We start from the raw sequence: 12993 nt of genomic DNA on the forward strand, positions 1-12993 counted from the left end.
ATACCAGCGGGGATTCGAACCAGCAGCCTCTGGCTTGCTAGTCATTTCCCATTGCGCCATTAGGTGATACTAATAAACCATTTATTGGCTAGAGCTTGTACTGAGGAAAGAAACAAGGGCAGAGTAAGAATGACAATGTAAAGATGCTCCATGTGGAATGTAGTTGGGAGCTTTAGACTTCTTGCCTCTTGTAAAAAGGGAACCTCAACAGAGCCAACCACAAAAGGGCATTTCCCTTGTGGCAACTACTCTTTTATGTGGACATTTTTATGAGCACAGGACCAGTCACCCTAACTTGATCTGTACCTCAAGGCTTGTTATTCCTTGTTTTCCTCCCAGTTACACACTGTGGTTGGGTGGGAGGTTGTTCCTCATTGAGAAAATGGATTGGAACTGGAGATGGTAAATATCTACATCTTGACTCCCATTGGTCCAGAATCGTGTGCTTGGCTGAATAAATGGCTGCTGGTTAACTGATTGTCCCTTTAAACATCAGTTAAGCCCATCCTTCCACCTGTTAGATATAGAGGCCCAGAATCTGCTAATGTTAGTCATGACTATGTGGCACTGAAACCAAAGGAACAAGTTAGTTGTTCCTCCATGTGCACTCAATGTGCGGCAGCTGTGAAAAGGGCCAATTCCATGCTAGGGATCCTTAGGAAGGGGATTGAAAATACAACTGCTAATATTATAATGCCCTTATACAAAACTATGGTGCGGCCACACCTGGAGTACTGCGTACAATTCTGGACACCACATCAAAAAAAGGACATTGTAGAACTTGAAAAGGTACAAAGGAGGGCAAGAAAAAAGGTGACTGTGGGGAGACATGATAGAGGTCTATAAAATCATGCATGGTATGGAGAAAGTGGATAGGGAGAAATTCTTCTCCCTCTCACATAACACTAGAACCAGGAGTCATCCCATGAAATTGTTTGCCAGGAAATCTAGGACCAAATGGAAGTACTTTTTCACACAACGCATCATCAACTTGTGAAATTCTCTGCCACAAGATGTGGTGACAGCCAACAACCTGGATGGCTTTAAGAGGGGTTTGGATAACTTCATGGAAGAGAGGTCTATCATCGGCTACTAGTTGGAGGGCTGTAGGCCACCTCCAGCCTCAAAGGTAGGATGCTTCCGAGTATCAGTTGCAGGGAGTAACGGCAGGAGGGAGGACATGCCCTCAACTCCTGCCTGTGGCTTCCAGTGGCATATGGTGGGCCACTGTGCGAAACAGGATGCTGGACTAGATGGGCCTTAGGCCTGATCCATCAGAGCTGTTTTTATGTTCAAGTTGTGACTAAGAAGGCCCACTGCTGTCAACAGTGGGACTTAATCACAAACCATTTTAGGCAGATTAATATCGGAATGGATATACCTGTGCAAGGAACCTGTGGGCCTGAAAACAAAAGTCAAATTCATTCCAGACCAGGAAGTTGGACTAAAACATTTGAAGTTTATTTTTTCTTTAAAAAAGGAGAGAGAATTTATAGGCATTATACCAACTTACAATTTATTATTTTTTTAAAAAATGACATGAAACACAAGTAAAAATAAATACATCATATAAACAAAATTGTTCAATGTCTCTGTTCTGGTAGACTGGACAAGCGTGTCCCATCAGACAGAGAGATGAGGGAAGCACATGACCCATGCGTGCAACCAGCCAACTGACTGACCCTGCTACAGAAATGCCTTTTTCCAATCACAAAGAACAGGCCACAAACTAAAGGCGGAACAAAAACAAACCAAGAAAACCATTGGATTCACTCAGCTCCCCTCTATAAATTGATTTAATGGAGGGACAAAGAACACAAATTGGGAAGCTAACAGTATAGGACCCAAGAAGCAATGCAGCTGTTAGTGGTCGTTTTCCATACAGAGTACATGAAGTAGAAGAAGAAAGATTTCTCCCCACTCTCTGCCTGGCTCCTCCCATTCTTTGCCGATCCTCCCTGAATTTGCAATATTCTCCCTCCTTACCAGGGAATCTGCTTCCTTGTTTGAGTTACAAGGAGCAAATGTCTTCATGAGGACTAAATGTCCTTCCACCTGCAAACTGTGATTTTGCACTGGAGGGATGGACACACACACACACGCACACACACACCCCTATTGATGTATAGTTCTCTCTGCTGTTTAGTGGGTCACCAGCCCAAGCTTTTCCCCCAGCTTAGTAATTATGTCTACAGTGCCTGGACAGATCCACCAAAATTTCAGTGCAAACACATTATTTGCAATGAGAGCTTCCCATGAGCACCTGCACTACTGAAATTTGATCCCATAATGATTCAGAATTCAGTTCACACAGTACGAGTCAGTTTTCTTATTAACTAGCTGCTGACAGGATTGTTGGGGACAATGGGCAGGCCTTGTCCCCTCAAACTGTGTTGCTGATGGCAGCCCATTCACTTTGTTCCACAGAATGCAATGGGAGTGAGCCTGCCTTCACCCACCCTGATTTCCATTTCTTAGTCATATGGGTGTCCAGAAATTAGTATGCAAACATCTGCACCTCTCTTTTAATCATGGCTGGGGAGACGTCACCCAGTTCTCTGCCCTCCTAATGAATGACACAACTCCTTTATAGGCAATCCAAACAAAATCTTGGCCAGTTAAAAACTATGCTGCCTGGCGTGGAACTGAGAATGTATTATCAAGGCCTGGGAAATATCACAGTTTAAGGTCATCTTCCCCCACCCCCACAGTATTTACTGGGAGGGGGTGGGGTCAGTTTCATTCTGTACCATTTCAAAACTCTGTCCTGTTGCTACAAAATTGCTGTGGAAATGCAACTGTAGATGGGAAACACCTTGCAAGAAAAGAGATGTTCTGAAAAGAACAGTCCAGATAGAAAGGACACAAATCTGCAAGAGCTGACCACCACAAGTTACCTTCCTCAGTTCTTTTGTAGTCTGAAATTTAGCAGTGCAAATCAGAGACAGGCCCAGCCAAGTCCACCAGGGTTTGCCTCAGACCTGCAACTCAAGAGCCAGCAAGAGAAAGAAATGGCACTGAAGATAAGGGAACCATGAATGGCCAGTGACAATGGGTCGATTCAGAGACCTCCTTGAAACTTGAACCACAAGCGTTGCTTCTAAGTGGGCACTACATTCTGGGAATCATGGCTGCATTGAGGAAGGGGCCTTACTGACCTCCTAATATGCAAGTCACCAAGCAATCCCAACCCAAAGTCTGGGCCAAGCATTCTCTGCCCTCCATAAACAAGGCACAGCAGCCACCCCTTTGTGGCTAGAAGCCAGAGCTTGTCAGAAGCCATTGCACACCTGGAAACGGTTGGAGGAGGCATTTTGTGTCCTCAAGGAGAACCAGGGCGCACAGCAGAAGAGCGTCACCTTCATTCCCACTGGACAATGGGAACCTCTCTCGGCAAGTGCTGGGAAATGAGTTTCAATCTCTTGGAGATAAATGAGTTTAAACCCCTCTGGGTGGGAAAGAGACCCAGCTCAGGCACTTGCTGAAGTAGAAGCATCTGTCCCAACAAATGTACATCTTGCCAGCTTACAAAAATCAATTGGTCTAACTGAAGGTGCAAGGGAGACAGTGAGGTGGAGTGGAGTTTGTCAGTAATGCAAATATGTTCTTGGGTTTTCCGCTAACATAAAATTAGGTAGGAGAGTGAGTGAGTGAGTGTGTGTGTGTGTGTGTGTGTGTGTGTGTGTGTGTGTGTGAGAGAGAGAGAGAGAGAGAGAGGGAGGAGGAGAGAGAAGGGAGAGAGAGAATGTGCACAACAGACTTAACATTTTCATAGCTTTTTAAACCAAGTACAAAAGCCAGTTCACCCCCCCAAATAAGGTACTTTAAGACCTAAATATTCCATGTGGTGCAACACTGCCATCCAGTGGCCAGAGTAGTAAACTACAGGCATATACCATTTTCTACAGCTAGTCGCTACCTTATCTTCCGTTCCTATTTAAAAGGTGGTTACAGAGTCTGATTTACTTAATCCCAGTTGAGTCTATTTTCTTAATGTGACTATCCCACCTATTACAGTGAGGACGAACTACAAGCCTGCCTAGTTCGGTGAGCCCTCCTGAGCCCTTGTACATTCTTCATGGGGACAAGAGGATCAGAAAGAAGCACAGTCTGAAGGAAAAGACAGAGCATTCAGAACATGTTAAACCTGTCTTGTGAACTTCATTACTCCACTGAAGTCCAGACAGAAGCTAGCAGGATGTCTTGGGTTGTTATCAGCTATGCCGCCAAAAACGACGTGTACTGAAGAGATTGAGTCTGCCTGAAACCTAAAGAAACAATATCTTCCTCCAAAACTGGCTTAGGCTTCAGCAAGTCTAAATCCTTGCTGCTCAAGCAAGAAACCACTTTGCCTATATCCAGGCCCCGAGTCCACTTTAGAGGGTTGCAAAAGACAGCTGAGTGAGTTTACAGTACAATCAGTGTCGTCATATTTTGCATGAGGTGGACAAATACAAATCACAAAAGGGCATGACTCACAGACGTACCATGGCCAAGTCTTTGGAGAAACGCGAATGGACACCATCAGTTAATTTGCTTTGTAATTTTTGTGGGGGTTTGTGTTTGTTTTTTTTATTCCCATGGTGCATCCAAAGACAAGTTGTCCAGAAGTTTGCTCAGAACCCCTCGGTTTTCAACTCCTAGGATATGTTAAAGAAGAAAGCACTATTTTAATGGTTTTATTTTAAAATAAAGTAATTTGCATAGCTAACTGTAAATCTAAGGCTTCTATGAATTGTGAAGTTAGGCCTGACAGACAGTGTCCAATGAAACAGAGAAAGACAGTCAGAAAGCTCCGACATGACATGCTTTTTAGTGGTTCATACTGGCACGCACACGCACACACAGCTTTCTTTCAGAACCAACTTGGAAGCGTAACATTTAAAACACCTAGCCATGACCTCTTCGGCTGAAGGATTTGGTAGATCTTCAATTGTGTGGGCAAAGGGCCTCATTCTACATTACCTTTGTTAGATTAATATGGGGTCCAAGCCTGAGGTGGGGTGAGGGGGCAAGAAAGAGAGGGTGTGCATGAGCGAGCATATGAATGTGGTTTTCCTGTAGGGTAGGGCAATTTCAGCCACATCAGTAGCCATATGACAAAAGTAATGTGAGTACAGGGCCTGGACCACTGGTTCTGGAAAGGCTTGCTTAGCACAGGTCTCTGGCAATTGCTCTCATTGGCTCCATGCCACAGATGGCATTCAAGTGACACCCACTGCCTCCTCCCCTTTCCCTGGAATGGTGATACTCAGAAGCCAGAAACTGTGGAAATGGAGCGCCAGTCTTTTAAGACAGCCGATAGGTACCTTCCACCATCTCCCCAGCAAGGCAAGTATTGGTTTTGCCGGCAAGCCCAAGCAAGGCTTACTTTCTTCATTAAGCCTTCTAGGCCAGTAAGCAGGTTCTCTCTGCATACTTTTGTGACAACACGGAATGAAGTATGCTTGGACCAGAGCCTAGCAAGAATGCATAGAGTCACTAAGAAGCCTTCCTCCCTAAAGGTGTAGCTACTTTCCTAATGGACTGCTGGCAGGGTGAGAACCTGCTTGACTAACCAGTCCCACAGATATGGGAAGAGCCCGTTTTCAACCCTTCTAGTACGAGTCCACTGCAACTAGCTAGAGACCAAGTACGGCTCCAACTAACCCTGAAACCAAGCCCCTGCAATACCACCACATGTCCCTCTAAACAGGCACAAACTGTGCAGGAACTCTCAGATGCCTTATCAGCTGAACCAATCGGGAAAATGACTAGGGGGCGAGGCGGGCAGCGGCCCCTTCTCTCTCAGCCCTGCACATTGTCTCTGCTTTGGGCAAGCAGTCAATTTGTCTTCTTCCCCTACAGGCCATCCCGTGAACCACCACTGCTTTCTGCAGAAGCCATCATTTTTGGCAAGGAAAAAACAGAAAAGGAAAAAGAACCCCAAAATAAATAGTTTGCTTTTGTGAAATAAATTAACAAAGCCTTTCTGTGGAGGGAGAAGGTTAGTCCAGTCACAGTGTCAGTGAAAAAAAGGCAGCAGCAAGGCTCTCCAATGCATCCTTTCAGTCAGAAGTCAACTCACTGCAGCTGGCAGGAGCCCGACAGTAGTCCAACTTTCTTCTAGCAAACCTGAGGACACCCCCACCCCCCTCAGCATTTGGCTGGGTGGCAAAAGGAGAGAAATCAACTACAAAATGCTAGGGAGGAAATGGTGAAAATCCTCACAGTTCCCCCACTAATACCCCACTCAAAGACTAGTACAAGTCCTAACCCAACCCTGCTGAAGCAGCCAGAAAGTAAGGTCTCTGCCTTCAAACGGATCCCTTGGGGATGGTGGCAAGAGAGCTGTAGTTCAGCACTGCTTCTCCCCTGCCCCTGACATCATTTCATTATTAAAGGCCTGGTGGAGACCACTAGACTAAATCTGTCTGACACTTTCAGAAGGATGAAAGAGACATTGTTTTCACATAGACCCTGCCCCCCGCCCCCGCCAAACCCTCCCACCTACACATTACATATTGCCTGCTCCTTCCAACCCCACCTCCCTCCCTCCATTAATAATGCTATTCATCATCACATCTCCTAGGGCACAAACTCATCCCCTATTACCATGGGGTAAGGAACTTTCACAGATAAGGCAGTTTGTGTGTGAGAGAGTTATTCCACAGACACAATGATCAACCCAGTGTCTCCAGGCCTTGCAAAGGACACTGAAATAGAATGGCAGGTCTCCCTTTTAGACAATATAGACAGACAGCATGGAAGGGGAAGTCAAGGAGGCACTCCTAAGGTTCGCAGTGATCCTTCCCTCCTCCAACCCTTGTTTCCCCACTCCTGGGGATGTGGGGTTGTCCATTCAATACAGTTCCCCGTACAAAACAGATCTTTGACACCTAAAAAAAATGCCACCTCCTTCCCAACCGCCTCCACCTCTGCTGTGTCCTGGATGTAAAATCCTGACCCCAGAAAGGTCCAGTGAGGAATTTTTTTTGCCTCCTGGCTGAGTTGAGATCTAACAGAGACAAGGCCCATTACTTCCCTGTGATCTCTATTACATCATCATCTTTGTCCTCATCCTCGTTGGAGCTGCAGCCCACCTCAGAGACCTCATGGGTGTCAAATGGAGGCACCTGGGACCGAAGGAGGGCCCCAGCTGGATAGCCCGAATGAGGGGACATGAAGCCGGGGTAGGCAGACGCCATGCTCCTGGAAAGGCTGCTGGGCAAGACAGGGGCTGGAAAAGGAGCAAACATCCTGGGCTCAGGCAGGAGTGACTGCGTGAAGGGCAGCGAGTAGTTGGAGAGCACCCCCGTCATGGAGGGATTTAACATGAAAGAGGGGACGCTGGCGGTGCCTGAGGTAGCAGCGGAGGAACTGGCGGTGCCGGCTGTCAGTAGAGGGTCAGTAGTCACCGGGAACACCAGGTGAGGGTCTGGCAGCAAGCTAGGCAGCTGGTAATAGGAGGAGCCAGTGCCCATGTACAAGGAGTTGCCTGCTTGGGGAGCAAACGGGTGGGTTAGGTTGTGGTTTAAAGGGACAGAGGGCATGGTGAACCCACCCGAGACAGGATACCCACTTTCATAGGGCTGCACCGTTGCCGGCAGTGAGCGCTTCTTCTGCTGCCGGTGGGCTTGTTCCTCAGAGCCGGAGGGTGACGCTGACTTGCGCTTGTTGCCTCGTAAGTCCAGCACTGCATGGTTGTCAATGTGCTGGCTGGTGGCTGGCAGGGCTGAAGAGGACGAAGGTGCCAAACCATGGGTCCCTGCTCGTTGCTCAGTTCCGCGAGCTGCTAAGAGGGCTGCACTGTCTTTCCGGGTGGGGTGCCCAGGTGTGGTGTTGGTGCTGGGAGAGTTATGCCGGGACTCACGGGCTGCAGCAGCTTCTGCATACTGTTGCAGCTCACTGATGATCTCAGGGCTGTCGGGGGAGATGGGCCGAGTGAGCTCCTCCGTGTTAGGAAGCTTGGGTGATGAGGCATCGTGTCTGCCATTGCTTGTGGATTCAAGAGATGGACCATGGGATCCTGTGAACAACAGAGGCATTACAGGACAGAAGAGACAGACAGCAGCCCGAGCAACTCTCAGGTGCTGGAAGAAGATGTGGTCATGGACAGTGCAGACTGTTTTGCTAGCAACTACTTTTCTGTGCTAGCAGAGTAATGAAGGGAAAGGGACATTCAACTCGCTAAGAGCAAGGTCTAGAAAAGAGACTAAAAGCACATTATCCCCCAAAACTACAGCCCTGAAGAAACACTCAGCAAGAGAGACACATAAACCCCTCACCTGAAGCAACCATCCGATGATCCTCGCTACCTTTTGGCTTGCCAGTGGTCCGAATAGCAAAAATCCGCCCATCGCTGGTCCGGATGTATGTCCCTGAAGGAGAGATGGGTGGAAGATGAAAAAATTCAGCCATCCTAATAAGATGGTAGAAGGGTGATGGTAACCTCATCCACTGGGAAAAGACACGACAAACGGGGCATGGAAACATCTGCCCAGTACCCTTCATATTCCGTTTCATTTCACCTACACATGCTACATTACCCACTGATGTTGCATGTAAACATCAGGCGAGGAAACCTCAGATGGGTGAGGAACTAGGTGAACAGAATGTTGCTCTTACTCCTTGAGAATTCTGGCTGAGTGGTCTCAGACAAGTCACTTTCTGCTCCCCATCTGCACAGGAATATTAAATATGCACCTCACAGGGCTATGCTAGGATGACCAAGACATAGACCTTAGAGCCCTATGCACATTATAAGCGCTGCAAAATGTAACATTAACAATGGTAACAATTTAACCTGATCCTGAAGATTTTGCAGTAGGTTCTGTTCCTTTCCATATTCCGCATTCCTTCATTCTATGTAACTACATCTACCAACCAGTGAAGTTCACTGTACTAGTCTAGGCCTCAGGATAAGCCTGGGGCAAGGCCATGTCTACTATCAAAGTTTGTGAAGTACTTTGCAAGACATCCACGTGTCTTTTGCTGGATAGCTGTTCATTTTAGGTTGTCTCAGTACTAATATTCATGCCTTCTGCATACCTACATGCTTCCCCACTTTTAAGACCGTAGCCTTTTAAAGATCCTAAACATGTGCAATTAAACCATTCACTCGTTTGTTGCAGGACAATGGCCTGAACAAGGGGCAATGCAAGATATTTGTCCAAAGTGGTACTGCAAAGGTAAAGAAAGCAGAAAATGGACTGCTAGTTATGAAAAGCAGCAGCAGAAAATGAAATGAGGTGTAGCTTTCATCAGTCACAGGATCATAAAATTGGTGCAGTTCTCCAAGTTCAAAACTCCTAGTTCAAAAAGTCTCCCATGACAAGGACAAAATACTCCCAAATTCCCTTGTTGCACTCCTCTAACCTTCTTGTTCCAGTACAAGAAAATGAGGCTGACAGTTAAAACCTTTTGACTGATGCCAAACTAGTCATCACCACCATGTCCTGTAACAGAAGAGTACGTCTTGGAGGATCGACCTGGACCTGGCCAGTTTGGATTAAGAAACATAACCCTCAAGGTATTTTAATGAGCAGCAGAAAACCTGGGGATCCATTTTTATACTACTATGTGAGCCACCCAGAGAACAATTGTTATGTGATGGCCAACAAATAAAGTTGTTGTTATGACAGAATTGTTCCAGTTCGGCCACTTTATTGAAAGTCATTCATTGTTGAATAAAGTAAACAGAATAGATTTTGCAAACACCTCTCCAGCAACTTTCTCCCTTTTCTGTTACCTCTAGAAAATACCATAACCTATTTCCCCAACTTCTCCACAAATCTCCAATTTTAAAGAAAAATCAAGGAACTGATATGTGCTTTCTACCTAAAAGGCTCTATCACTTACCTTTAGTCCCACGGATAATGTGGATGCTCTCTCCGGCACTGATTCTTGCCTGCACATCAGTGGAAGTGTTTGTACCTGGAATCACTATATCTGTCATGGAGGAAAGAGTACCATGTGACGGACTGCATACATTGACAGTGCAGGGCTGATCTACAGAAAATGAGTAACTAAGGTTTCCCCAAGACCTTTACTGTTTTCTTCCATACATTCCGTTAAATGTGGAACAAATATTTAATGCTTTGTTGTAAAAAATGGGAGAAATTATTGGTAAGGAATACTCATGTGCTCAACCACTGATCTTCCAACGGGGAGGTCAGAATCCACAGGTGGGTCACACCCATGCCTTTAATAGATCCTCACCTATGAGGTCAAAATTGCACTAAAGCGGGTAATCAAGCACTTGAAATCTTGCCTCCACTGGTAACAACATATATCTATAATGGATGGTGGTGTGATTGCCATAAATACAGTTGTGCAAACAGTTTTACTTTTTTTTACCCTGGTAGAGTCAAATGCTGTAGTCTTTCATAGAGCTGGATTGCTTAGCTCCTATTAAAAATCCGTGGGAATTAAGCAGCCAAAGATATCAAAATAAACCAGCCTATGGGCCACTTCACACATTACAATAATCGCCTTAAAGGAATTCTCATCAGTGCATCAGTGTGCGAAATTATTGCCATATGAAAGATGCCTAGTGTATGAAGTGCGCCTCCCCCCCTCCCCCCGGCCGCTTTTCTCTTCTTCTTTTACCATGCACTACATTGCATGGATAATATACAGGGCAGCTGTATATTATCTCAGAGTTTATTCAAACAAAGAAAAAAGACATAGCAAAAAGTAGCAATAAAGTTTGTTACTGCAACATTGTTTATAGTAGTTATTTTTAAGGTCAAACCACAAATGGCTCTCTAGGCCAGGGGCGAGCAACTCCAGTCACAGAACCTCCTTTGTTTTTTACTAGAAACCTCCAGCAACTGGAGCCAGGTGGGAAATATTAGGTTAGTGGGGACAAACATACACTTAGCATTAAGGAAGAGGGTGCCTTCGAGGACATGCTCAGCTCAGGATGGTACTTTCAGTACCAAAACCGAGATCACCGTTATTTCACACACAAATCCACTCCCACTCCCCTGCTCCACCAACAAGTTTTCTTTGTTTCAGCAGCATATTCAGGGGACAAAACATGCCTTTTTGTTGCCACTAAAAACGAGTGGGAGTCAGGCACCTGATCCAGTGCAAGTCACCTAGAGGTCTACCAATAGTTATCTACCTTCTGCCCACCCTTGCTCTAGGCCAGGGCTGCACAACTTCAGACCTGCTGATGATGTTGGCCTACATCTCCCATAATCCCTATCAGCCACTGTGCCTGAGGATGATGGGAGTTGTAGTCCCAAAACATCTGGAGGGCCGTTGTACACGAGGTCATCGGGCAGATACCAGCATCATATCATCTGCAATACTGTGTTCTCCTTGAAAGGTAAGATATGCCTTTTCACATCTCTCCTTCTTTACAACATAGACTGTGAGTTCTCTGAGAATGGATTGTGCCGTTTCTGTGTACTATGTTAGCTTCCTGTAGAACAGGGCTGCTCAGCTTCGGCCCTGCTGCAAATGTTGGCCTACAGCTCCCACAATCCCTGGCTATTGGCCACAGTGGCAGGGGATTATGGGACTTCTAGTCCAAAACAGCTGGGGGGGCAGTTGAGCAGGCCTGCTGTAGAAGCAAATTAACATTTAGGGAGCAGATGCAGCTGCAGTTCTTGGTCAGCTGTGAGTAACAATTAGACTACACTTTGTCCCTTTCCTAATCCACACAAACCAACTGACCGGTTGTGGTGACAATCTTCTGCACGAGAACGCCAGCTCGCTGCAGGTAGTTGATGGGGAAATTGATCGTAGGATTGGAAACAGAAGCTGATCCCATACTGCCCAATGGGACATGGCGAGGCATCATAGGAATGGGGGTAGACTGAACGGGACGTACACTTGCCACTGGCCTGTCCTCACCTTTGAGGCTTGGTCGCCTGCAGAAAGGAGAGAAAAGGGGAAGAAGAAGAAGAAAAGAGTTGGCACTTAGCAGGGCCCCAAAGAATTGGAAAAGACCCACAGATCATTCTAAACAATCTCCTGCCACAAAGCAGGAATCTGTTCTAGCTCCCCCAATTTCCACACCCTGTATGCCTTCCAGGCCTCAGTGTTCCATAACAGATGCATGACAAAAAGCAGCCTCTCTGATGGTACATGCACACTGCAACTTATTCTTCATGCTGTGGCCTATATGGAGTAAACTGTATCTATCTATCTATCTATCTATCTATCTATCTATCTATCTATCTATCTATCTATCATATTTTTACACCGCCCAAAACTTACGTCTCTGGGCGGTTTACAACAAGATTAAAAGTAAAACATTAATTAAAAACAAAAAAATTTAAAAGCAAGAAATTTAAAACACAATTTAAAATTTTAAAACAATATTCTAAAAACAACATTAAAACAATCAAAACAATATCAGTTAAAAGTCTGGGTGAAGAAATTCGTCTTTAGAGACTTTTTAAAAGATGTCAGAGATGGGGAGGCTCTTATTTCACTAGGGAGCGCATTCCAAAGCCTTGGGGCAGCAAAGGAGAAGGCCCGTCCCTGAGTAGCCACCAGACGAGCTGGTGGCAAATGCAGACAGACCTCTCCTGATGATCTCAATGGACGGTGGGATTCATAGCGAAGAAGACGTTCTCTTAAAAACCCAGGGCCCAAGTTGTTTAGGGCTTTATAGGTTATGACCAACACCTTGTATTTTGCCTGGAAACATATTGGCAGCCAGTGTAACTCCTTCAATACGGGAGTAATATGGTCTCTCCTGGATGACCCAGAGACCAGCCTGGCTGCCGCATTCTGGACCAACTGTATACAATACAGGAGGGGGTTACCATTGTCATCTCCCACGCAGTATGAGATGATGCCTTTCAGCATCTTCCTTCATTGCTGCTGCCCAATATGGTGTTTCCCATTGTCTGGGGAAAATACCAGCAGGGATTAGAACTGGCAACTTCTGGCTTGCCAGTCAAGTCATTTCCCCGCTGCACCATTAGGTGGACAGAAGGGATTAGTCTGAGCTATTATCTGGTACAATTTCAGGCTGGTGATGTGTCAATT

The 12993-nt window shown here is 45.9% G+C and overlaps 1 protein-coding gene across 10 annotated transcripts in view; it reads right to left on the minus strand.

Annotated features, from left to right (window-relative positions):
- Positions 1-1439: 1439 nt before the first annotated feature.
- Positions 1440-12993, minus strand: part of RAD54L2 (RAD54 like 2) — a 166150-nt gene continuing 154596 nt past the window's right edge. For 7 of the 10 annotated variants that reach the window (XM_053294311.1, XM_053294309.1, XM_053294306.1 and 4 more), the window contains 4 exons: positions 11668-11864; positions 9841-9930; positions 8268-8360; positions 1440-8008 (listed from right to left, as the gene is read on the minus strand). In XM_053294311.1, the coding sequence (XP_053150286.1) occupies positions 7017-8008; positions 8268-8360; positions 9841-9930; positions 11668-11864 (1372 nt within the window). In that variant the 3' untranslated portion in view covers positions 1440-7016. The remainder of the gene's footprint in view (positions 8009-8267; positions 8361-9840; positions 9931-11667; positions 11865-12993) is intronic. The other 3 variants (XM_053294314.1, XM_053294313.1, XM_053294312.1) reach the window with 3 other exon arrangements.

Source organism: Hemicordylus capensis, chromosome 2 (genome assembly GCF_027244095.1).
Source record: "Hemicordylus capensis ecotype Gifberg chromosome 2, rHemCap1.1.pri, whole genome shotgun sequence".
NCBI classification, from domain to species: Eukaryota; Metazoa; Chordata; class Lepidosauria; order Squamata; family Cordylidae; genus Hemicordylus; species Hemicordylus capensis.